General features: G+C 40.4%; 1 protein-coding gene across 1 annotated transcript in view; it reads right to left on the reverse strand.

Moving 5' to 3' along the window:
• The window catches only part of SLC18B1 (solute carrier family 18 member B1), a 30844-nt gene extending 16131 nt beyond the window's left edge, over window positions 1-14713 (reverse strand). The window contains exons 1-5 of the mRNA XM_081530495.1: window positions 14493-14713; window positions 12595-12734; window positions 2752-2847; window positions 2362-2435; window positions 1503-1650 (exon numbers count right to left, since the gene is read on the reverse strand). Coding sequence (XP_081386621.1) covers window positions 1503-1650; window positions 2362-2435; window positions 2752-2847; window positions 12595-12734; window positions 14493-14535 — 501 coding nt within the window. The 5' untranslated portion in view covers window positions 14536-14713. The remainder of the gene's footprint in view (window positions 1-1502; window positions 1651-2361; window positions 2436-2751; window positions 2848-12594; window positions 12735-14492) is intronic.
• Between the last annotated feature and the right edge of the window lie 9591 nt (window positions 14714-24304).

Raw genomic sequence — 24304 nt, forward strand, 5'->3', positions numbered from 1 at the left:
GTTTGAAAAATGAACAAAGATTTAATGGAAAGTTCTGAAAAAATTCTATCCACTTTACAATTTATATACACACCACCCACACACATCCAAGACAGACCAAAAATTTAAACATGCACACTGAAATTATAAAAGTACTAGAAAAATAAAATATGAGAGTTTTTTCCTAATCCTTACAGTGAAGTAAATTTTCTAATTATGACATAAAAACTCAAAAGACACAAAAGAAGACTGATAACTCTGATTGCATGAAAATTTGAAAAACTATGGACGGTAAAAAAAAAAAAGATGAAGAATGGGGAAAAAGTACTGATAAAAGACTAATTTCCCAAAAGCACCATGACAGCAACTATTAATGAATGATACAAATCAATAGTCCTATGGGAAAATGGGCAAATGTTATAGTCTGTTCATACATAAAATGAAAACAACTCATGCTACTGTGAACTGATCACCTCTAACTTGCAGGACAGCAAAGCCCTACTCCAAACATGTTCAGCCACAAAACCTTGTTTTACAGAGCATGTCAACCAACTAGCATCTTTCTGAACCCCTTCTGAAAAATATACTTTTTGGAAATGGAAATAGTATATCTGTTACGGTGGCCACCATGGCATGACAAACTGCTATAGAACCTAAAGTGAATTTATCCAGATATATAATACATATACAGATATATGTACTTACATTAAGTGTATAAATACATATGGGTACATACTTAATAAAAGTGTGAATATTTATATTTGTACAGCAAATAGTTTACCTGATGGTCAAAACTTTCAAACTGTAGTATTAATATGGGTAAATTAGGGAACGTGGTACTGAGCTGATTAGACCTGAGGTCTCTGAGGGTGGTGCCTGTTCTCATATACAAACCATGAGCCCTTCAGGAATGCCTGGGTCCGGAGGAGAGAGATATGGGAAAGTCTCGTTGGGATCAGGGAGGCAGCAGCCAAGAGCTGGGACAAGAATCTGCTATGTCGCTAATTCTCTGTGTCAAGGCAGCTGGGCAATATATGAGAATGTATGTCAATACGATGCTACCAGGCTCTGGATTTTTATGGTAAAGTAAGTCCATCCTCAGACCCACGGCACAGAAGCACATATGGACTTCAAGGCAATCTCTAAGATCCTTTCCATGACTCTGGGAAAAGTGGAAGCAGGACTCTAGTATAAATCTGCTTCAGGCAGCCCAGCCACAACCTAGGCTACAGAGAGATAGCAAATACTACTACCGAGGCTTTTTTTTTAAGAGGTAAAAAAGAGTATTTGTTTTTGCCCATTTAGGGGCTTCTAAGCCTAGGAAAAGCACCTAAGTAAGACTAAGGGTATGTTTATTGACAGCCTGCTGCTGAAGGTAGAAACTGGGGTAAAAGGTAACAAACACACAGAGAGTAGAAAAAAAGCAGGTCCAGAAGAATGGGCCCCAGCTTTGACATGAAAGGTCAAGCAAATATTTTAGCCGACACTAAAAGGAAAGTAGGAAAAGTGTATAAAATACTTACCAATACTGTAGCCATGTTGTTTGGAAAAGTCTTTGCAAGGATAGAAGAAGACGCAGTTATTGCTGCCTCGAAACTTATTGCATCAGTTATTCTCAGTAGAAAACACATAGCAATAAACACTGGTCCTTCTGGAACTTGGTCCAAGAGACTAAAAAAGAATAAGACAATCCTCAAATGCCAAATTGATTTTATTTTTTTTAACTGTACTCACTGAAAACAGTAATACCCCAATCATAGTTATTAAAATAAGTCACTTTAGAAGATGAATTTTAAGAGTTTCTTTGTTATATTTTTAGTAGGAGGAATTTGAGTCATAATAATAGCCTCACTGTCCTTTTCTACTGACATATTTGATATCTTAAATAATAATACTAAATGGGCCTTTTGAAAAATGTAGAGTCAATCTAACAAGAACCTATGTAGAAAGACTTAGATTTAGGTCTTCTCCAAGCAAAAAAAAAAAAGCAAAATCAGGAACCTGAGAAAGACTTCTGATAACATTATCTTAGCATCTGTATTCTGATCTTCTTTAGCTGATTGTTTAGACAAGAAACTCACCTTTTTGCTTAAGCCAAAAAATTTTGTGACTCAGAAAAGTGAGTTAAGTTTCTGTCACTCAAGTCACAGAAATCCTAAAGAACAGATTCAGTAGCCAACTTAATGGTGATCCCCTAGAGGATTTTTTTCTTAAGATCAATGTCATTCATTTCATTCTCCACACCATCCAACTCCCTTCACCATATGCCAGGCGTTTGATAATCAATGGTAATGACTGATTTAAAGAAACCATTAACATTTTAAACTGAAGATAAATTAGGAAATCTGTTCAGGCTCCCAAACATATCAGAACATAACTTACCCAAAGAGAACTGTAACTGCTCCTGAGACAAACATTCCTGCTACAAACATAAATTTTGCTCCAATATGTACAAGCTATAATAAATGTCAAAGAAAAGTGGTAAATTGATGACTGCTACAAGTCTATAGTGACATAAACAAATCCACTGTATCAGGAAACAGAAGATATGGGGAAGATATATACAGTTAACAAAACATAATTCTTTAGTGGAATGACAACATGCATTTTTACAAACATGGAAGAAGTTAAAAATCAATCAATTGTAAGAATAGGACTGTCAACTGAAGCACAGTTCATAACATACGATGCTGGTTATTTCTGCATCAGTGGAAATTTTAGACTTGTAAATTAGAATAAGTCATTACACCATTTAAAAAAAATAATACTTACATATTTTCCAAATACCAAAGATGCCAGAAAGTCAAACAAAGCATAAAATCCAAAGATCATACCAATAACTGTATTGCTGGCTCCTTTCTTTTCAGCCTTTAAAGAAACAGAAAAGAAGAAGTTTGAAAGATAAATTAGCAAGAGTATGGGAAAAAATGGAGCTATTAGATCAGAGGATCATCCTCCTGTAACCTTTATCTGTAAAGCAATTTCAAAGATTATTATTTCAGAATAAACAGGCTAAGAAAGGAAAGGGAACTGTAGTAAAACCTAGTTCTCTGACATGAAAATAATTCACTCAAAAGCCTGAAACAAATTGTTAACTTTACGATCTTGAGAAAAAAAGGGCAAAACTGGAGGTATCACACCTCTTGATTTTGAAAATAGATTACAAAGGTGTAGTAATTCAAACAGTACAATACTGGCCTAAAGACAGACATATGGATCAATGGAACAGAACAGAGAGCTCAGAAATAAACCTAAACAAACATGGTCAATTCATCTTCCATGAGGGTGCCAAGGACACACAATGGGGAAGAGATATTCTCTTCAACAAATGATGTTGGAAAAACTGGATAGCCACATGCAAAAGAATGAAATTGGATCCTTATCTTATACCACTCACAAACTAAACTCAAAGCAAACTAGACGTAAATATAAAATCTGAAACTGTTAAACTTTTTGAAGAAAATGGCAGATGGGGGACTTTTTAAAAATTATTTTTATTGGAGTATAGTTGATTTACAATGTTGTGTTAGTTCACTGTACAGCAAAGTAAATCAGTTATACATATACACAAGTGTACTCTTATTTAGATTCTTTTCCCATATAGGTCATGACATTGATCTTGGCAATGACTTCTTGTATTTGACACCAAAAACCTAAGCCACAAGACAAATCAAACAAATGGAATTACACTGAACTAAAAATCTTCACAGCAAAGGAAATGATCAACAGAGTGAAAAGGCAATCTACAGAATGGGAGAAAGCAATTTGTAAACCATCTCTATATAAGTAGCTAATATCCAAAATATGTTAAGACTCTCCTACAATTCAATAATCTATTAATAAAAAACCACCACGAAGAACATGACTTAAAAATGAGAAAAGGATTTCAACAGACATTTCTCTAAAAAAAGAGACATACAAACGACTACCAGGTACAAGAAAAGCTGCTCAAGATCACTAATCATCAGGGAAATGCAAATTAAAATCATAATGAGATATCATCTCACACCAGTTAGGATAGATAGCAATAATTGAAAACACAGAAGATAACACATGTTGGTGAGGAGGTGAAGAAATCAAAACCCTTGTACACTGTTGGCGGGAATGCAGAATGGCACAGCCACTATGGAAAACAATATAGAGGGTTCCCAGAACATTAAAAACAGAGCTACCATATAATCCAACAATCCCTCTTCTGTGTATATACCCAAAGAATTGAGAGCAGCGTCTCAGAGCTATTTGCAATCCCATGCTCACTGCGGCACTAGCTAAGATAATGCAGAGACAATGAAGAAATAGCTAATATAGAAATAACCCAAATGTCCATGACAGATGAATGGACAAAGAAAATGTGGTATATACATAACACAGAATATTATTCACCTCAAAAATAAGGAAATCTTCGCATCTGCAACAATATGGATGAATTCTGAGGAAATTATGCTAAACGAAGTAAGCCTTCATAGAAGAACAAATACTGTATGATTCTGCTTGTATCAAGTATCTACAATAGCCAAATTCATAGAAGCAGAGCTTAGAATGGTGATTGTCAGGGACTTTGGGAAGGGGGCAGTGGGGAATTATAGCTCTTTGGATATAAATTTTGTTAAGTAAGATAAGCTCATGTTATCTTCTCACCACAAAAAGAAGAAGAAAGAAAAAGCCCACAAGAAAACCCAAGAGAATTTTTGGAGGTGCTGAGTAAGTTTAGTATTTTGATTCCAGTGATGACATCATAGATGGTGTGCATATGTCCAAACTCATCAAGATGGACATATTAAATGAGTGTAAATTTTTGTATAACAATTATACCTCAATAAAGTCTGCCCCCAACCAAAATAAGAATTGTTACATTTAGCAGACCAAAATCAGAATTAGAGTATAAACAAAACAAAAAGCCTTGGTTGAGGAAATTTAAGCTCTGCTTCTCCTGTAGAACTAAGCCAACAGTTGATCTTGAAATGCTTTCTTTTTGGTATCTTTGAGTTCATAGAAAATATACTTATTGGTCTCTGCCCCTAGTTCTTGGCACAGAACTCCGACTATCCTTATAACTTTCTTAGTGATAAGAGCCTCAGGAGTAATAAAGTTCTAATACTCGGTCTTTGACCCTGGTTCCTGACACCAAGCTCCTAGTCCCTTGGCATCTCCTGGGTGACTCTTTGTGGTTCCTGCTTGGGGATTAGTCACCAGAAAGACCAAGCCATGATTAGAAGCTTAGAACTTTTGGTCCCACACCCCATTCTCCAGAGAAGGGCTGGAAACTGAGTTAATGATTGATTGTGCCTATGTGATTAAGTCCCCATAAAAATCCCTAAGGTGTGGGACTTGGGGAGCTCTGGGGTTGGTGAACACATGGAGGATCTGGGAATGTGGCTCACCCGCAGGGGACAGGAGCTGCATGCCCCTGCCACATACTTTGCCCTCTGTATCTCTTCCATCTACGTGCCCAGCGATATAATTTATCACATCCTTTTATAATAGTGTTAAGCAAGTGTTTCCCTGAGTTCTGGAAGCCATTCCAGCAAGTAACTGAATCCTCGGTGGAGAAGTGGGGGGGGGGTCATTGTGTCTTGCCTAAAGTTTTACCTATAAGTTCCAAGGATTTGTTAACAAAAGAAACCATTCATTACACACAAATAAACAATTTCAATTTTTATAGATTTGACTTAATTTCAATATGCAGTCATTAAAAAAAAAAGAAATAGAAACAAGAGAGAGAACTAACAGACAATACACCACCAAATTGAGCCAACAACCTACATCCAGACTTGAACAGTGCTGGGAAGTCCCTCGTTAATAGCAATCTGGAGTCGCAATGGGAAAAGGTCCTGAGTGGTGTGTCCACCCCATGGGTGAGACTTCAAATTGTGGTTAGGGGGCTCCCACTTATAATCCCAGGCCTCAAACTGGTATCATCATCAGTTTGCATGCAAAAATGCAGCTCTGGTTTTGGGGTTCTTTTTTAACTTTTACACTGCGGTTTGTTTCATTTTGTGAGTCATAGGATTTTGTTAGACCCCAGGGATTGGCCAGATCTGCAGAGGCTCAAGAATTCCAAGACCCACTCCTTTTCTTATCTGTGCTTGCAGGCAGGATCCGCAGTGTCCAGGCAGGTCAGACGTAGGTCAGAGGCCCGCTCTTCTGCTTCTGAAGCCTGAACAAGGTTTCCTCCATTTTAATTTCCCTAACACATGGGAGGGCTTCCCAAGTGGTGCTAGTGGTAAAGAACCCACCTGCTAATGCAGGAGATATAAGAGGCACAGGTTCAATCCCTGGGTCGGGAAGATCCCCTGGAGAAGGGCATGGCAACCCACTCCAGTATTCTTGCCTGGAGAATCCTATGGACAGAGGAGCCCGGCGGGCTACAGTTCATAGGGTCACAAAGAGTCGGACACGATTGAAGAAGCTTCACACACACACAGCACATGGGAACCTGTGACTTGTGGCCAAGTTGAACAGAAGTTGGGGGTAACTTGGAGACCTACTACTTGCCATTGGCATCTGAAGCGAAGGGCAGTCTTGTGGGACTGAGCTCTTAACTTGTGGGGTCGGGGCTGATACAGATCAGGGTCAGAACTGAACTGAATGGTAGGAGATCCAACTGGTGTCACAGAGAATTGCTTGGTGTGGGGAAAAAACCTACACATCTGGTGTCAAATGTGTTGTGAGTGTGGTAGCGGTGTGAGCATAAAGGTGAAACACACGGGAGGAAGGTTTCCCAACTCAACATCACATTTAGTTATAGGATCAAATGCCACTAAGAAAAAACCCCAAACAACCACTTTACTTTGTTGGTCAAAAAAATCTAAGAACAGAAAGTTCCTTTAGCTGGTACATGAGTCATCCCAAGGACTGTTCAGACCATTCAGTTCTCTATTTCTGATACCAACTACCTAACAGTTCGCAGAAGATAAAATTTCCTTTCCTGACATCAATGACACAGATGAAAGAAGCTCCCTCTCCTCCCAACATGGTGCTGAAACATTTGGAGTAATTTATCGCTCATCAATGATTCCTATGATTGTTTATAGACTACTCTATCAGTGGCTCCTAAATTTGCTACAGATGGTGGTGGTGGTAGTGGTTTAGTCACTAAGTTGTGTCCGACTCTTATGACCCCATGGACTGTAGCCTGCCAGGCTCCTCTATCTATGGGATTCTCCAGGCAAGAGTACTGGAGTGGGTTGCCATTACATTCTCCAATTGCTATAGATGATACTGTGTTTATTCTAAAACTACCTCTTTTGAACTTCAAATGCTACTATTAGTTGTATTGTACAACTGAATACACAGAAGTTTGAAAACCTTTCTAAAACCTTGGAATTATGGTGGATCCTTAGATCATTTAAGGGGTTAAAATATGAGTTTACTTTTTTAAGATAAGATTGGCAACTTGGCAAACCATGAAGCACCAAGTCTGAAATACACATCTGTCCTCTCGGGCAGTCAGTGGTCATTTATCCAGCACCTTCTATGCATCACACAGGAGCCAGCAGTGAATATTTATAGTTAGAAGAGGTGACTTAGATTCATCCTTTGCCAGAGCTTCAGCTCTCCCACAAATCACTCTACTCTGAATACAGAAATGTGTGTGCACACACATACTCCCTTTAAAATCCATCATCCACAACAGCCTTAATTCTATTTATCTTTTCACCCTCACTACGATTTTAAGATAAAAAATTAGTTTATCACTTCCTATAGGAAGTTATAATCATTCAATCCTTGTCTTTAAAAATAATATATTCTTACACTGTATTTCTAAATAAATCCTATATTTCTCAAAGCATCATACCACAGGAAACCAGATGGGTGAACTCTATCTTTTTCTAATTTTGGCCCCATCGCATGGCTTGTGAAACTTCCAGAGCAGGGATTGAACCTGCACCCTCTGCAGTGGAAGCACAGTCTTAACTCAGACCACCAAGGAAGTCCAGGTGAACTCTGCTTTTCATTGCTAAACTACAGGAAGGAAAGGCCCTCTCACTCTGGGAAGCACTTCCTACCCCTGAGGTGCGGCCCCTAAGTGCCTGGTGGTGGGAGAGAGTGGAGAAGTTGAACCTGGAGCATTCTAGGAACTGCTTGGGTGGGATTTCGGCCCATAATTTGATGAGACTCGGGATTAACCATTCCTTTTCCATCACTAATCATCATACAAAATAATGGTATAGAGAAAAGAGAGCTCTCACTATGAAAAATGTCTTCACTGGCATCCTAGCCAAAGGTTATGCTGTATGTAGACAGGAACACGGAGTCCATGTTTCTACCACACCAAGCATCAGGGGGTGCCAGGGGGCTCACTGTTTCCCTCAAACTTCTTATGCATATGTCCTAACCCTCAGCACTTCAGCTGTTGTTGTTGTTGAGTCACTATGTCCGACTCTTTGTGACCCCATGGACTGCAACATGCCAGGCTTCCCTGTCCTTCACTATTTTCTGGAGTTTGCTCAAACTCATGTCCATTGAGACAGTGATACCATCCAACCATCTCATCCTCTGTCACCCTCTTCTCTTCCTGCCTTCAACCTTTCCCAGCATCAGGGTCTTTTCCAATGAGTCAGTTCTTTGCATCAGGTGGCCAAAGTATTGGAGCTTCGGCTTCAGCATCAGTTCTTCCAATGAATATTCGAGATTGATTTCCTTTAGGATTGACTGGTTTGATCTCCTCGCTGTCCAAGGGCCTCTCAGGAGTCTTCTCCAGCACCACAGTTCAAAAGCGTCAATTCTTTGGCACTCAGCCTTCTTTGCAGTCTAAATTTCACATCTGCACATAACTACTGGAAAAGCCATAGCTTTGACTATATGGACCTTTGTTGGCAAAGTGGTATCTCTGCTTTTGAATACACTGTCTAGGTTTCTCATAGCAACTTAGAAGGTGACCTTATTTGGAGAGAAAGTCTTTGCGGGAGTAACCAGTTGACAGAGGTCATGAAGGGTAGAGTCTAACCCAGTATTACTCGTATCTTTGTAAAAAGGGGAAGTGTCTTCAGAGAGACACGTGCAGAGGGAAGATAATGTGAGAAGACACAGGGAGAAGTCGCCCACCTACAAGCCAAAGAGAGGGGCGTGGGACAGATCCTCCCCTCACAGCCCTCAGAAGGAACCGACTCTACCAATGACACCTTGATTTTGGACTTCTGAGCTGTGAGACAATACATTTCTGTTGTCCTCAGTCTATGGTACTTTGTTATAGCAGCCCTAGTCACATAGAACAGGTAACTCAAAGGGAAGGTGTTATCAAAGGGGTCAATTAAGATGTGGAAACAAGAACTTCCCTGGTGGTTCAGTGGTTAAGACTCCATGTTCCCAATGCAGGAGGCACAGGTTCAATCCCTGGTCGGGCAACTAAGATCTCAATGGCTGAGATGTGGCCAAAAAAAAAGATGTAGAAAGAACATTCATTGGTCAAGCTATATCCACGTTGTTTGCTTAATAGATCTGAAAGTTATTTAGTTCTCAAGTCTGGCTGAAAATAAATAGTAGTTACAGCAACTAACATTTACTAGCCCCTCATTATGAGCCATGCTGATCTACATAGTTTCAAACAAGTAAGGGATGTACTTTTAGCTGGCCCCTTTTTATAGATGAGGACACAGACTTGCAAAAGTTACTTGTGTCATGGTCATAGCAGTCCTGTCAGTTTCCATCTTGCACAGGTTCCCACATTCTCTGTGAAAGCAGGATGGGGACTTAGCATGTTCTAGAATCACACACCACAGCAGCAACTGAATACTGCTTTTGACACGCGGATCCTGCTGCATGTTAGGATGGCAAGAACGGTTATCAAAAGCGATAGTTTATTCATTATCCTCTGCCAAAGGAGGAGGGGGCCAGAAAAAGGATGAGTAGAAACATTAATTCTACACCACAAGTTAAGAAGAAGGACATTGTTTTTCCTTGACCTAAAGAGCTCATTAATAAGAAGCATGATGGGGCTTCCCCGGTGGCTCAGTGGTAAAGAAATGGTCTGCCAGTGCAGGAGATGAGGGTTCAATCCCTGGGTCAGGAAGATTCCCTGGAGGAGGAAATGGCAACCCACTCCAGTATTCTTGCCTGGGAAATTCCATGGACAGAGGAGCCTGGTGGGCTACAATCCATGGGATTGCTCTGAGCCAGGCACAACTTAGCAACTAAACACCAACAAAACAGGAAAGAACAACAATACATAGGGGGAAGAGCAAGTTTTGCCAGTGTGTTTGTCAACCCTAATGCTTTTATTAAAAATGAAAAAGAAGAGCCCTCTCTTCATGTCTATACCTTTTAAAGTTAAAATGCTCTCTCTCCTGCCTCTTGCAAGCAAAAAACTAAATCAAACACTTAAGAAAAAAGAAAGAAAGCACACACCCACAGCCTGCTTTCCCTCTGTCTGTATTTCACTAAGAAGAATCTAACACTAGTTACTCTCACTGAGTTTCAGCTGAATCGGACATGCCCTTCTATCTGGTTGGCCACTACTCCTGTTCTCTGTCTTAATTCCACAGCTTCCATTCCTCATTTTCTTTCCCCCAAATGCATATCTGCCCAGTCTAATCTGTCTCACCCAAACATCTCTGATGACTTCTCACTGACGACATCTTTGACCTTGCATTTGAGCACCTACCTTTTCAGATCCTCAGCTCCCATGGACCTTACTGCACCCAGACACAAGCCCCACCATTGCCCATGGTTCCCTAAGAACATACTATTTACTTTGCTAATCTCGTGACTGTCTTCCTGTGAGTTTCTAACCTAGAGCACCCTTGCCTCTTTTGTTCACCTTGGGAACTACCATTTCTTAAGACTCACCTTGGGGTTACCCTGCCAAGTCCCTTTCAGTATTGCTCCTTCTCTCCTTCCCTCTCACACCTGCCAGCCTCACTCATCACAAAATTAACCATTCTCTTCCCTAGAGTCTCCTTACACTTTGGACATCCTCTTCAAGGAGATTTAAATACTCTGCAACTTTCTTTTCGTACTTCTTCCCTCCCAATGGACAGATGAGAGAGGGACATTTTCCTAATTTTTTTCTAGCCCTAATACATCCAATACCTAGCACACTCTAGGGTAGGAAATGGTTAAACATCCCACTCCCATTCAGTAAACAGAACTGAACTGGACCAGTCATTTAACTTTGGGGTCTGTTTCTTCATTTGCAATAGGATGGGATTCTGACGATTCTGCCTGTCTTACAGAGTTGCTCCAGAAACCAAATGGGATAAACATGTTGGGAAGTACACTGAAAACTAAAAAGAACTTAATGGGTACAGGGTTGTACTACCGTTCTTTTAGCAGAGAAGCCATGTTTATCGTCTTTTGTAGCACACAGAAGGAAGGACCATGTGTTATCAAAGAAGTCAGAGGACTGGCAACAACCTCTGCAACATGAGCTGAGGCTTTTGCAGAGGGCATGAGGCAGAACACACGGGCAGACTGTCTACACCCAGCCAAGACAGTGTCATTTCCTCCACACTGCACCTCACCATACTGCACGCTTCCTCTTTGGAAGGAAGGTTATGGCCAACCTAGACAGCATATTTAAAAGCAGAGACATTACTTTGCCAACAAAAGTCCGTCTAGTCAAGGCTATGGTTTTTCCAGTGGTCATGTACGGATGTGAGAGTTGGACGGTGAAGAAAGCTGAGCGCCACAGAATTGATGCTTTTGAACTGTGGTGTTGGAGAAGACTCTTGAGAGTCCCTTGGACTGCAAGGAGATCCAATCAATCCATCCTAAAGGAGATCAGTCCTGGGTGTTCATTGGAAGGACTGATGTTGAAGCTGAAACTCCAACACGTTGGGCACCTCATGCGAAGAGTTGACTCATTGGAAAAGACCCTAATGCTGGGAAGGACTGGGGGCAGGAGGAGAAGGAGACGACAGAGGATGAGATGGTTGGATGGCATCACCGACTCGATGGACATGGGTTTGGGTAGACTCCAGGAGTTGGTGATGGACAGGGAGGCCTGGTGTGCTGCAATTCATGGGGTCGCAAAGAGTCGGACACGACTAAGCGACTGAACTGAACACCTCACCAACCTCCAGATTCCAGGTGGATTCTCTAGGGGTTATTCCTTCGAGTCTGTGCCATTATCCATAGACCCAAACATCACATAAAATGCTATGATTAGAAGGACCTAATGAATATTAATCAGAATTCCTCCTTGGCACAAATATTGCAACTAGATTCCTCACAAAATTTCATACAAAATTCAACTCAGAAAAGGGAGTGGACCATGCCTTCCTAATTCCAAAATATTCATAAACCCAAACTCCAGGAAACTGTTACTGTCTTAATACAGATCTTTTGCAATAACATTAAAATCTCAGTTATTCAGTGCACTTCCTTTTTTTTTTTTATAAGTTGCAGAAACCAAACAGATGAATTAAACTTCATGGTAAGCAAAGCAATCTTCAGAAGGTCAATTATATTTAGGTGAATTACTTCTCAAGATGATGTAATTCTATTTTTTTTTCTTTTGGTATCAAATATTCTATAAGAATTCTTCTGTTGGCTTAAGTTCTACACATCATCTTTGCCATACGCAGGTTTTTACATTCTCCATACTGTCAAGTGAAATTTGTCAAAGCCTTTTTAAAAACATTAATAGTTCATACGAATATCAAAATGTCTTACCTCCTTGGGGAAAAAGGGTCCAAGGATAGAATAGCACATCATGGAACCTAAATTAATGGAAGCTGCTGATATAAGTACAAAAATCTGTTCTCTTGAAAGCCGCCTGGATGTCTCCACTGAGTCTCCTGAAGGGCCATCACCTTGAAAGCAAACAGGCTGCAATTAAAGACATGTAATTGGAGCTACTGATCAAAGTACAGAAATGTCACTTCTGTGTACAGACAATGCACTCTGAAGGTAATATTTGCTGAACTAAAGTCTATTTTAAATATAACATATTTGGTCCAATGTAACATAATCCTTGTATATCACTGCAATTTTCAAAACATATCACTTTCATTTACATTACTGTTCCTTATTAGAATTTCAGTGCAGAATTTATCAAACCATCTGCTTTGTTTTGCCTTCACCTTAAGGCTTATTTGTTTCATCTTTAATAGATTCCTTCAAGAATGATGAGGCCACAGGGTGCTCTCCAAATGGTACTGTCCTCTGAAGTAATGTACTTTCTCAGGTTGAAAAGTGAAAGCGTTACTCACTAGGTTGTGTCCAATTCTTTGGGACCCCTTGGACTGTAGCCCACCAGGTTCCTCTGTCCACGGAATTCTCTAGGCAGGAATACTGGAGTGCATAGCCATTCTCTTCTCCAAGGGGATCTTCCTAACCCAGAGATCAAACCTGGGTCTACTTCATTGCAGGTGGCTCCTTTACTGTCAGAGCCACCAGGGAAGCCCACTTTCCCAGGTTACTAGCTTCATATGTTACATGGACTCAATCATGTTTTAACCACTTCATGTTAGTGGTTTATTAAGGTGGCTCAGTGGCAAAGAAGCTGCCTGCCAAGCAGGAGATGTGGTTTGATCCCTGGTTCAGGAAGATCACCTGGAGAAGGAAATGGCAACCTGTCCAGTCCTGCCTGGAGAATCCCACGGACAGAGGAGCCTGTCTGGCTATAGTCCATGAAATCTGAAACAGTCAGACATTACTTATACATTGAACAGCAGAAAAACTATTGAAGTCAAGTGAAGTGTAAGTAGGAAAAAACAAACTAAATCATTCAACTGGAGAAGTAACACTTACAATGGCAGCTCCTGGAAAAACAAGTGTCATATATCTATAAATCAGTAGTGCTTTACAGTAACTACTGGTCTTCTGCATCAATTAATTTAATATTTATTCCCAGGGCTAAATTTCCATTTAATTTAAAGACATCAGGTCAGTTATTCTGTTCCAAACACACAGTAAATCTATTTGCAATTTTTAAATTACAAATGGTTTTGCGAGAAAAGAAATTTAAGAAAATATATTTGAATGGCTCTGTATTTTCAGAGGTTGCCACTGCTGTCTAGAAAAAGAAATCTGTGAAACAGGAGGAAGTCTTAAGAAGTTTTAAAAATTTTGGTAGTGGACGAGGAAAGGAACTGAAAGAGTTAAAGGGGCTAGGGGGATAACAGTGGGGCTGGAAATGTCACCATCTGCATCCTCCCAGGCTCCTCTGTTCATTGGATTTTCCAGGCAAGAGTACTGGAGTGGGTTGCCATTTCCTTCTCCAGGGGACCTTCCCGACTCAGGGATTGAAACCGGGTCTCCCGCATTGCAGGCGGACGCTTTACCCTCTAAGCCACCAGAGAAGCGCGCTTTCCTAAAGGGCATACTTATTTGAATGCATTCTTAAACACACACACTGCTTAAAAGTAGAGCCACAGAAAGTCATCAGAGACTACATCCTATCACGCCTGTGTCCAAACTTTAACCCTTTCCAGGGAGAAAAAAATCCACTGCCAGGACCCTGCCTTTCCAATCTCTCTAAAACAAACCAAGCTAAAGGCAATTCAATCGCTGTTAAAGACACAGAACCCAAGCCACAGAGATGCAACTGGCTTCCGGCTCTCCGTCACCTCCTGGGGGGCGTGGACCTTCGGGGTCTCCGGGCGAGTCCATATGCAGTGCGCGGTCTCCGGCGCCTCGGCTCCCGAGTCCAAGCCCGCGCCCTGGGACTCGACCTCCAAAGAGCGGAAGCGCGGACGACCACCGCTCAGCGCGGCCCACACAACCCGGATTGCCTAAGGACTGCGCGGCTCGGAATTTCACTCAGACCTGGACCACAGGGAGGAGCTCCCGGAGGCGGGGCGGGGCGGAGCGGGGGCGGAGCAATGATTTTTTTTCTTTCTTTTTTTTTTTTAAGGCTCAGACTTATCCACCAACAGTCAGGGCCTGTCTTGTCCACCAACACTCATGTCCTGTCCATTTTCTTTCTGTATGGGAAAGAAAAAAAAAATGAGTCTGTATTTCATATAACTGAACCCCCTATCTTAAAATGAGTAAAATTTAGGAATGCCAAGAGTAAGAAAGAAAGCTTATGTAGACACAGAAAAGATAGGCAGTGCATAAAATTGAAAACTGGCTTCCCTGGCGGTTCAGTAGTAAAGAATGCACCTGCAATGCAGGAGACGTGGGATCCATCCCTGGGTAGGGAAGGTCCCCTGGAGAAGGAAATGGCAACCAGCTCCAGTATGCTTGCCTGAGAAATCCCATGGACAGAGGAGCCTGGCGGGCTACATTATACAGTCCATGGTCGCAAAGAGTCGGACACGGCTGAGAAACTTAAAAATGCAAATGTGAATTAGAAAATTAGGTTTATAACGACTCTTTTCTTTTCTTTTAAGTAAAATCAAGTTTATCTAGAGAGATGCACGTTCCATAGGCAGAATGCAGCCCATCTCAGAAGGGGAGAGTAGGCAGGACATTTTTATTGAGTGAGGTATTCTTTATAATGGGTGAATGGTGTAGTGTTTGTAACGACTGAAGCCAGACATTAGTAACCTGGAAATGAATTAACTGATGTAAAGTACTCTGAGTTAAAAAATAAAATTGCAAGAATTATAATGGATGTTGAAGACACATGGTGGAGTGGCTGGGAGAACCGCTTCTGGAAGGAGAGGCTTGGGGTTCAGTTCAGGCACTTGTCCTCAGCGGGACACACCCTCCTTCTGCATTCCTGGAATTCAAATAAGAAGGAAGGAAATTGAAAATATTTTTTAAATTTTTTTCTAGAAGTTTCCAAAAAGCGAAACTGGAATTTGCCAAGCAGAAGCAACTATTTGTAAATTATTTAAATTTCATTGATAACATTTACATTGCATTGAGTATTATAAATCATCTAGAATTGATTTAAAGCACATAGAAGGATGTGCTGTAGGTTATACGCAAAGGCTATGCCATTTTATGTAGGGGACTTGAGCATCTGCGTTGGGGTGTTGGGGGTCCTGGAACCAACACCCTTGGATATCCAGGGATGACTGTACTAGCTGACTGTGACTGCGTCACAGGTCAGTCTCTCCATCTGTGTGACTGGGATTGTAACGCCTGTCATGGAGAGTGGCTGTGAGCACTGGTGATAAAGTGTGTGAAGGGCTTGGCTCTGGAAAGTGAAGGCTGCTATGTTATCCTCACCCTCACAATTTTCTGGCACAAAAAAATAGAGGTTTCACTTATCTTCAACTGATTTACTGTTTGGAAAGGGTTAAAGTTTAAGGACTGGAAAATTCTTAATTTGGGGCCAAGGCAAAATACAATAACTTAGGACTACTGAGTTACTATCCTGTGCCAGGCATTGTGAATTCAAAAATAAGTGAGCCCTATCCAGTCTCGGCCCTTAGGTAACATACATACTCCCTTCTAGCAGATAAAACAGACACCAATTAACAATTTATTATAATGCAATGAGTTCTGTAAGAGAAACATATTGGAAGAACTGTTTACTTGTATTACAGTGTGTCTCGAAGATTATATAAATGTTTCTGGGAAAGCAAGTAGGTAAGGAGAGCCTGTAGAGACATTCTAAAGAGGATTAGCTCTAGCAAAGTTTTCTTAAAGTGGACTCCAGAATCTTTCTGATCTAACCCCTGCCAGTTTCTCCAATCTTATTTTACTCTACATTCTCGCTCCAATCTAACACCAAACCATAGACTAGAATTTTCTTGAATTACTTCTTTGATGACTGCTTTCTCTTTTTTTTTGTTGTTCTTTCTTTCCAGACTGTTCTTTATGCATCTGTTGGGTTGCTAGACTGGTCCTCTTACTTATTACTCTACTTTTCATCTGTTTCTCTTTTTGCTCCATCTTATAAGAAGTTTCCTTAACTTCACCTTCCAATCTTTCAACTGAATTTTTCGCTTGTTGTCATCTCTTTCTCTGTATCCCTATTCCCATTCTCTCCCCATCAACAATCATTCTTGCATGTTTAATACAAAATTTGTTTGTATATATTTTCATAAAATGCATATTCTTGTTTTGCAACTATCTATTTTTAATTTACATAAAGATTTTGTGGTACATATATTCATACTCCTATCTTCCTCTCACATCTAACCTCTCCTTTCAATCCTCCTTCCAGATCCTTAGTGTTATCATGGAAAATATTATCATGTTATTAGTTTTCTGCATCCACTGTAATAAATAACCATGAATTTGGCAGCTTAAAATAACACAGCCCTGCAGGCCAATAGTTCAAGATCAATTTCACTGAGACAAAACCCGAAATAGTCTCTTAATCTCGATATCTTTAACTTAATCACACCTGGACCCTTTTTTTCAATAGGTAACATTTATAACTTGCAGGGATTTAGAATGTGGACATATCTTTGGGATCCATTATCAGCCTACCACAACTATCTATTCATATTTTTATATGTTCATCTAGACATACATGCAAAAGTGGAAAGTCAGGAAACACCTGGCGTAACAGGCAAATTTGGCCTTGGAGTACAGAATGAAGCAGGGCAAAGGCTAATAGAGTTTTGCCAAGAGAATGCACTGGTCATAGCAAACACCCTCTTCCAACAACACAGAGAAGACTCTACACATGGACATCACCAGATGATCAACATGAAATCAGACTGATTATATTCTTTGCAGCCGAAGATGGAGAAGCTCTATACAGTCAGCAAAAACAAGACCGGGAGCAGACTGTGGCTCAGATCATGAACTCCTTATTGCCAAATTCAGACTTAAATTGAAGAAAGTAGGGAAAACCACTAGACCATTCAGGTATGACCTAAATCAAATCCCTTATGATTATACAGTGGAAGTGAGAAATAGATTTAAGGGACTAGATCTGATAGACAGAGTGCTTGATGAACTATGGACAGAGGTTCGTGACATTGTACAGGAGACAGGGATCAAGACCATCCCCATGGAAAAGAAATGCAAAAAAGCAAAATGGCTGTCTGAGGAGGCCTTACAAATAGCTGGGAAAAGAAGAGAAGCGAAAAGCAAAGGAGAAAAGGAAAGATATTCCTATCTGAATGCAGAGTTCCAAAGAATAGCAAGGAGAAATAAGAAAGCCTTCCTCAGTGATCAATGCAGAGAAATAGAGGAAAACAACAGAATGGGAAAGACTAGAGATCTCGTCAAGAAAATTAGAGATACCAAGGGAACATTTCATGGAAAGATGGGCTCGATAAAGGACAGAAATGGTATGGACCTAACAGAAGCAGAAGATATTAAGAAGAGGTGGCAAGAATACACAGAAGAACTGTATAAAAAAGATCTTCATGACCCAGATAATCACGAGGGTGTGATCGCTCACCTAGAGCCAGACATCCTGGAATGTGAAGTCAAGTGGGCCTTAGAAAGCATCACTACGAACAAAGCTAGTGGAGGTAATGGAATTCCAGTTGAGCTATTTCAAATCCTAAAAGATGATGCTGTGAAAGTGCTGCACTCAATATGCCAGCAAATCTGGAAAACTCAGCAGTGGCCACAGGACTGGAAAAGGTCAATATTCATTCCAATCCCAAAGAAAGGCAATGCCAAAGAATGCTCAAACTACCACACAATTGCACTCATCTCACACGCTAGTAAAGTAATGCTCAAAATTCTCCAAGCCAGGCTTCAGCAATACATGAACCGTGAACTTCCAGATGTTCAAGCTGGTTTTAAAAAAGGCAGAGGAACCAGAGATCAAATTGTCAACATCCGATGGATCATCGAAAAAGCAAGAGAGTTCCAGAAAAGCATCTATTTCTGCTTTATTGACTATGCCAAAGCCTTTGACTGTGTGGATCACAAAAAACTGTGGAAAATTCTGAAAGAGATGGGAATACCAGACCATCTGACCTGCCTCTTGAGAAACCTGTATACAGGTCAGGAAGCAACAGTTAGAACTGGACATGGAACAACAGACTGGTTCCAAATAGGAAAAGGAGTACGTCAAGGCTGTATATTGTCACCCTGCTTATTTAACTTATATGCAGAGTACATCATGAGAAATGCTGGGCTGGAAGAAACACAAGCTGGAATCAAGATTGCTGGGAGAAATATCAATAACCTCAGATATGCAGACGACACCACCCTTATGGCAGAAATTGAAGAAGAACTAAAGAGCCTCTTGATGAAAGTGAAAGAGGAAAGTGAAAAAGTTGGCTTAAAGCTCAATGTTCAGAAAACTAAGATCATGGCATCTGGTTCCATCACTTCATGGGAAATAGATGGGGAAACACTGGAAACAGTGTCAGACTTTATTTTTTTGGGCTCCAAAATCACTGCTGATGGTGATTGCAGCCATGAAATTAAAAGATGCTTACTCCTTAGAAGGAAGGTTATGACCAACTTAGATAGCATATTTAAAAGCAGAGACATTACTTCGCCAACAAAGGTCTGTCTAGTCAAGGCTATGGTTTTACCATTGGTCATGTATGGATGTGAGAGTTGGACAGTGAAGAAAGCTGAGCACCGAAGAATTGATGCTTTTGAACTGTGATGTTGGTGAAGACTCTTGAGAGTCCCTTGGACTGCAAGGAGATCCAACCAGTCTATCCGAAAGGAGACCAATCCTGGGTGTTCATTGGAAGGACTGATGTTGAAGCTGAAACTCCAATACTTTGGCCACCTCATGCAAAGAGTTGACTCATTAGAAAAGACCCTGATGCTGGGAAGGATTGGGGGCAGGAGGAGAATGTGACAACAGAGGATGAGATGGCTGGATGGCATCACCGACTCAATGGACATGGGTTTGGGTGAACTCTGGGAGTTGGTGATGGACAGGGAGGCCTGGCATGCTGCGATTCATGGGGTCACAGAGTCGGACACAACTGAGAGACTGAACTGAACTAAACTAGACATACATACACATATGAAACATTTTTTTTCTTTACAAACTAAAATGGAATAATAATATTGTCTCTGTTTTAATGTCACCTCCTCTGAGTTCAGTCTTACCCCTCTATCCAAAATACTGCCCCATAACCCCTTGTCCCTTCATCCTTCTTTATTTTTCTTCCTAGTATCTGTATCAATCAGGGTTCCCTGTTTCTATTAAAATAACTGACTTTTGTTCATTTGAGCAGAAAATAAGTTTATCATAAGTTATTTGGTAATACATCAGGAGGGTTGTACACACCACTCAGGGACAACATGTCTAAAATCACATCCAGTGTTTACTGGTTGCATGGTATATATCTTTTTCCATCTTTTTACTCTTAACCTATCCATGTCTTGGATATTAAAAATGCATCTCTAATAGACAGAATATAGTTGATTTTTAAAAAAATCCATTCTAATGATCTCTATTTTTTAATTTGAGCAAAGAGTTTATTTACATTTAAGGTGAGTATTGACATGGTTGGATTTAAGTCTAGTATTTTTTAAAATTTTATTTACTTATTTATTTTTGGCTGTGCTAGGTCTTCATTGCTGCTTCTGCTTTCCTCTAGTTGTGGCAAGTGGGGCTACTCTTCATTGCAGAGCACAGGCTCTAGGTGTGGGGGCTTCAGTGGTTGTGGTGCATGGGTTCAGTAGTTGCAGCTTGAGTACAGGCTCAATAGCTGTGGTACAAAGATTCAGCTGCTCTACGGCATGTGGGATCCTCCCGGACCAGGGATCAAACCCATATCTTTCCTGCATTGGCAGGCGAATTCTTTACCACTGAGCCACCAGCGGAGTCCCCTAAGTCTACTATTTTATTATTTGTTTTATATCTTCCCATCTGTTTTTTTTAAATTAGTTTCTTCTTTCTTATGGTCTTTTTGTTTAATTGAAAACAAATTTTGGAATTACATTGGAATTTATCTATTGTGTTTTTAGCTATGTCATTTTGTATTATTTTTTAGTGGTTGCTTACTGTTTTCAAAACACATTCCTAACATTTCTGGTCTATTTTGAGTTAATATTGTAGCACTTCATGCAAAGCATGAGAACCTTACCACCATATAGGTCCAGTTATCCAGTGTCAGCTTCCAATTATTTATGTTCTAGTTTTCATAAGCATTACAATTTTTTGCTTTAAATAGTTGTATTTTTAATTAATAAGAGAAAAATAATGTATCATGAATACTACATTGTGGAAACTCTGGATTCTTTTGTGTTCTTTCAAAGAATATTGATTGCTTTTTCTTTTCTAATTTCAGAAGAGTTAAGCTTCCTTGACTCAAACTTTATGATTGGATATCATCACCGACTCAATGGACATGAATCTGAGCAAATTCCGGGAGATAGTGAAGGACAGGGGAGCTCCATGTACTGCAGTCCAGGGTGTCACAGAGAGTTGGACAGGACTTCGTGACTGAAAAAAACAGCAACGAACAATATGCATGTGTACAGGGGCCAATTAGAGATTTAGCTGAGTCTCTACACAGAATCACTACACAGAATACTGGTCTTCACCTTTCTGGCTCTCTCCTTTCTGGGACTACCCTTCCCCTCCATTTTCGGCAGCTGTGTTTGCTCTAAACTCTGTCCTCTGGTTTTCAAGGCTGTAAAATCGAGGACCTCTGACTATTAATTGTTCCATGTGGCACTGACTGGGGGCTCCCCTCATACTGAAAACCATAAACATGGGAATGTGGCCCGTGCCATTCATTTTCCCAGGTATCGATCTCCAGCCCCACTCCCCACTTCTGTCTGCTTTGGCCATCCTCCAGTATCTCCAGGTAGTTGTTTCTAAAATTTTTAGACTTACATTTGTTATCTGCAAGAGGGTTAGTCTTGCAAAACCACCAGTAATTAATATTTATTGTATTTTATTAAACTATTTAACTGTGATGGATTGGGTGAAAGATCTTCATTTAGTCATATAGTTAGCGGAGGGAAGCTGACAGCAACTACAGCTAAGTGTCATGTGGTCAAAGTCATACAATATTGCAAAATGACTATGGCAGACCACATAGATGCTCAACATTTACTAAAAGTTAAAATTAGTGTTTAAACGATGACATAGAATGTCCACACCATGTGCTTAAGAGCATCTCATCAATTTTCTACTTCATTTTACAGCCGAAGCACTTTTGAGACCCAGAGACTAGAAGTACTTTGACAAAGACTAGAGTCAGAAAACAGTGTAGAGTGGAATCTATATAAAGAATTCTTAACTACCAGTATGCCTTTTAACTTCTTTGTTGGGGTTAAAACTAGTTGTGTAAGTAGGACTTTTTATTTCACCTTTAATATGTGTGCTTAGTTGCTCAGTCATGTCAGAGTCTTTGCAACCCCATGGACTGTAGCCCACCAGGCTCCTCTGTCCATGGGGATTCTCCAGGAAAGAATACTGGAGTGGGTTGCCATGCCCTCCTCCAGCAGATCTTCCCAACTCAGAAACTGAACTCAGGTCTCTAGCATTGCAGGCAGATTCTTTACTATCTGAGGCACCAGGGAAGCCGCCCTCCACCCCCCACCCAGCTCCTTTAATATAGCTCTAGTTTTAAGCACAGCAGCGGACCTGGCTTCATTCCAATGATTCTCCAATAAATACTGCAGTTGTCGAGTACACTTTAGAGCATCAGGACCCATTTTTCAAAAAAAAAAAAAAAGTTACACAGATAACAGCAGAGCTGGTCTATAGAAAGCAGTATTGGGAGCTGAAATTTTGCACACGCAGGTCCTCCTTGTTGGCCAAGTGAATAAATTTAATGCTAATGTAGGGTTTGCTCCATTAGTCACTATTTACTTGGTCTATAAATTGCCCATGTTGCTGGTTTATAATTAGTTTATTCATGAACATTAAGTATTGCCTCTAATTGTTTCGTTCCTACCAATCCTGAACCAGGCCTGTGGTGAGCCGCCACAGCGCCCAGACAGCTCTGGGTAGCATCTGGTAGCAAGAAAAACAAGGGCTGAGGAAACATTTTTAGTAAGACTTCAGAAAACTTACACATTATTTTTACAAACTGCTACTTAGAGACTTCATTAATCTATTCCACCTCACTCTCATTCATCTATTTTATTCTTTTTTTATGCTGTTTCCTCTCACCAACTTCTTTCTCCTTTGATTCATCCTTTGATATAATTGGATTCAGCTACAATTATTTTTCTTCAGTATGTTTAAAATCATATGCTACATAAGCCGAGGCTAGACCTATGCTCTGGAGCTTCAGCGGGATAATAGTTTTGAGTTGTTTTCATGTTTTTAGCTTCCATTTCCATCCATTATATTTATTTGTACTCCCCAAAGTGGAAACACTTAAAAGTTTTCAAATTAAAAGTCGTTTTCTGGGATTCCCGAAGTCTCCAACTAGCTCACAACAGGCATTAATTTGTCACAGTAGTTGTCAACATGGCTTTCTATTTGGTATGCTGACTACCCAGATGCTTATTTAATCTTATTTCTTTCCATGAATTCATTTAGTACACATTGGTTTAGTGACTCCAATATGTAAGTCACTGTACTAAATGCTAGATGCTTTAGGACAGGAGAAAGGTTATATTAAGAACCTTTCTATGTGTTCTCCTGTGAATTTATTTATAAGGTAAGTAACTACGTCACTGGAGAAGACTCTTGACAGTCACTTGGACAGCAAGATGATCAAACCAGTCAATCCTGAGGGAAATCAACCTTGAATACTCACTGAAAGGACTGATGCTGAAACTGAAGCTCCAATACTTCAGCCACCTCATGTGAAGAGCTGACTCATTGGAAAAGCCCCTGATGCTGGGAAAGATTGAGGGCAGGAGGAGAAGCGGACGACAGAGGATGAGATGGTTGCAGGGCATCACTGACACAATGGACTTGAGTTTGAGCAAGCTCTGGGAGATGGTGACGGAGAGGGAGGCCTGGGGTGCTGCAGTCCATGGGGTCACAAAGAGTCGAACATGACTGAGACTGAACAACAACAGCTACTACTCCACAGGCAGTGGTGAACACTTTTAACAATTATCTCTTTTTACTCCTCACAATATTCTAGTATTATCACCACTTTACTGACTCAGAAAAATAAGCCATTTGCCAAAGGCCACAGAGTTAGCCAGAATTTGAACTCAGCTCAGCTAGGCCCTATCACTCTATGATATAAAATCTTTCCTGTGCACTGGTTTAGCTTCTGTTCCCACCTTTGGTCTTTCATGTAAAGCTTTTTGCAGTTCAACACAAAGATCTTTCCTATTTAAACTGTTCTTCATCCCCTTCTTTTTTGACACCTGTCATGGGTTGAATTGTGTCCCCACAAAATACACAGGTCAAAGTCCCAACCCCAGCACCGCATATCAAGACCTTATTTGGAAAATAGAATTATTCTATATATAATTAATTTGGACACAGAGACAGATATGCACACAGGGAGAACATTATGTGAAGACTGGAGTTATGCTGTCACAAACGAAGGAACATCAAGATTGCTGGCAAACCTCAGAAGTTAAAAGAAAGGCGTGGAACAGATCCCTCTTCCCCTCCCCCACTCCACTTAGTAGTAATCAGTCCTGCAAATACCTTGATTTCAAA

Source organism: Giraffa tippelskirchi, chromosome 9 (genome assembly GCF_054371585.1).
Source record: "Giraffa tippelskirchi isolate mGirTip1 chromosome 9, T2T-mGirTip1v1.2.pri, whole genome shotgun sequence".
Lineage (NCBI taxonomy): Eukaryota > Metazoa > Chordata > Mammalia > Artiodactyla > Giraffidae > Giraffa > Giraffa tippelskirchi.